The 2,139-nt window shown below is 30.5% G+C and overlaps 1 protein-coding gene across 1 annotated transcript in view; it reads right to left on the bottom strand.

The window, feature by feature from the left end:
• Positions 1-713: 713 nt before the first annotated feature.
• Positions 714-2,139, bottom strand: part of LOC106472272 (exosome complex component RRP40-like) — a 46,383-nt gene continuing 44,957 nt past the window's right edge. Inside the window, exon 4 of the mRNA XM_013932899.2 lies at positions 714-1,013. Within this exon, the coding sequence (XP_013788353.1) occupies positions 779-1,013 (235 nt within the window). The 3' untranslated portion in view covers positions 714-778. The remainder of the gene's footprint in view (positions 1,014-2,139) is intronic.

Below are 2,139 nucleotides of genomic sequence, written 5' to 3'. Positions count from 1 at the left end.
TAGGCCACATATTTTGTTTTACCCACCATCATGCCTCAAGCTGAACATAAAATGCAGCCTAGCATTATGTATTAAAGGTTTTTTAAAAGGGAAATATTTTATTTCAATGCTATAGAGATACATGTTGTTTAGAAATTTATGTGTACCTGTTTTAAATAGATTTATATTGGTTCCTTAGTACATCACCTAGCAGTTCAAATCAAAGATCTCAAATGGAACAATGGAAATCATTCCAACATTTACATACAATTCAACAACATGTAAACCTTTCAGTGAGACTTCAAATTCTCTGCTCAGCAGAGAAGGAAAAAACATTGTGAATAAAAGAGACTTTATTAATTAGACATTTGGAATAAAGCCTTAATGATACCTCTTCATCTTTCTGCTGTGTTTAGAACTGTAGGTATTTACTGAACTCTATAATGAGTAGATTTAAGATTAATCAAGATTAAATTCAGTGACATTGCTTGCTAACTAAGCTAACCCACGAGCGCCACACATATTTTTTGTTAGTTAGCAGGGTGATGTGTTAAATTTATATATATATATATAAAAATATCCTTTCTTCATTAGCATTGTGAAAAGTAATAAGATATATCTTCCAAGTATGATGCAGTTATCATGTTTCTTGAATTTTAAATCTTTTTTTATGTGGGAATTGTCAACTTCATTATATACAAATTTTTCCCCCCCAAAAATATAAACAAAAAAGATGTATAAAAATATTTTATCCTTCTTCAAATTTTTATTTGACAACTCTTGTAATTGAAAAGCATTTTTATTTAAGCATTGTTACTAAAGTTGCTTCTTGATTACCATGTAAAATTTCTGAACACATTATATTAACCTCTTCAGGAGTCATATGCTCAGCAAAAGAAATAGCATTATACACTAATAAGGTATTCTGTATGGTGTTGGCATTGATCCAAACCCGACCATTAGCTCCTGCTGTTATTTCGTAGGGAATTCTCTCACCCAGCGTTTTCAGAAGAGGGCATGAAGGACACAGAATTCTGAAATACATAATAGAAATAATTTCAGTAGTGAAAAAGAGATTATCATCTAAACATGTGCAAAATGTTTTTGGTTTCTTTTTGCCTGTAACAAAGGTTTTTAAAATAACTGAAGAACAAACTTATTCCACCCACCAATCAGAGTATGACTTCAGTAATTTACAGAATAAATATTTCATAGTTGAATCACATTGTTTCAACCAACAACTACACTACTCAAAACAGTTAAACTATAATTACAGCTTATGTCAGTCATGTGATCTCAAATGCAAATTAATAACTGATTATTTAGCCTATGTTATTAATAGTCTCTCACATAATTGTGTTTCAGTTGTTACTTTGAAGTGAATCCCAGAGTTTAAAGTTCAAATTGCTTATGAACCACGGTTGGACTTTATAAAAATATTTAGATGTGGAAAGTCATCAGATGTATTGAAGCCAGCCAATTACAGCAGTGTGTTTCAAGCTGGCCATAAGTGCCATTCTTAGAAAGCAAAACCATTTCTAACAAACTTTGTGCAAAGCTACTTGAGAACTAACTGCATTAGCTTCCTCTAATTTTGAAGTAATAAACTAGAGAGAAGGTAGCTAGCCAACACCACTCACCAAGAATTCTTTAACTACTCATTACCAATGAATAGCAAGATTGATTTTGTCATAATAACACCCTATGGTTGAAAGGGCAATTACGAGCAGTGATGCAATTTGATTCGTCTCTCACATATTTCAAGGTGATTGTTCCAACCATGCTAGGGTTATGTATAGTAAATATATCTCACATTTATTTGCACATTGACTTTATTGTGCTGTTTTGACTGATTTTAAGCAAAATTATATTAAATTAATCCATAACTTCCCTGTTTTGCTTACAAAGTGCACATGTGTGTGTGTACACACACAACTGCTCAACAGTTTGTAGTAAAAAAAAGCATATGTTTATACAATAAAAATACTGCTTTGAGAGATTTTATGCAAGCTTGAGTTCTTGAATATTTTATAAGTTTATACCATTTATTGTTGAATATAGTATCAATATTACAAGACCACACAAACTATAATCTTATGATTATCCTTAATTAATATTGTAATTATATATCAGATATATATATATATATATATATATATC

The sequence above is a fragment of the Limulus polyphemus genome, unplaced genomic scaffold (assembly GCF_000517525.1).
Source record: "Limulus polyphemus unplaced genomic scaffold, Limulus_polyphemus-2.1.2 Scaffold5207, whole genome shotgun sequence".
NCBI classification, from domain to species: domain Eukaryota; kingdom Metazoa; phylum Arthropoda; class Merostomata; order Xiphosura; family Limulidae; genus Limulus; species Limulus polyphemus.
This window is presented reverse-complemented; position numbering and strand designations above follow the sequence as displayed.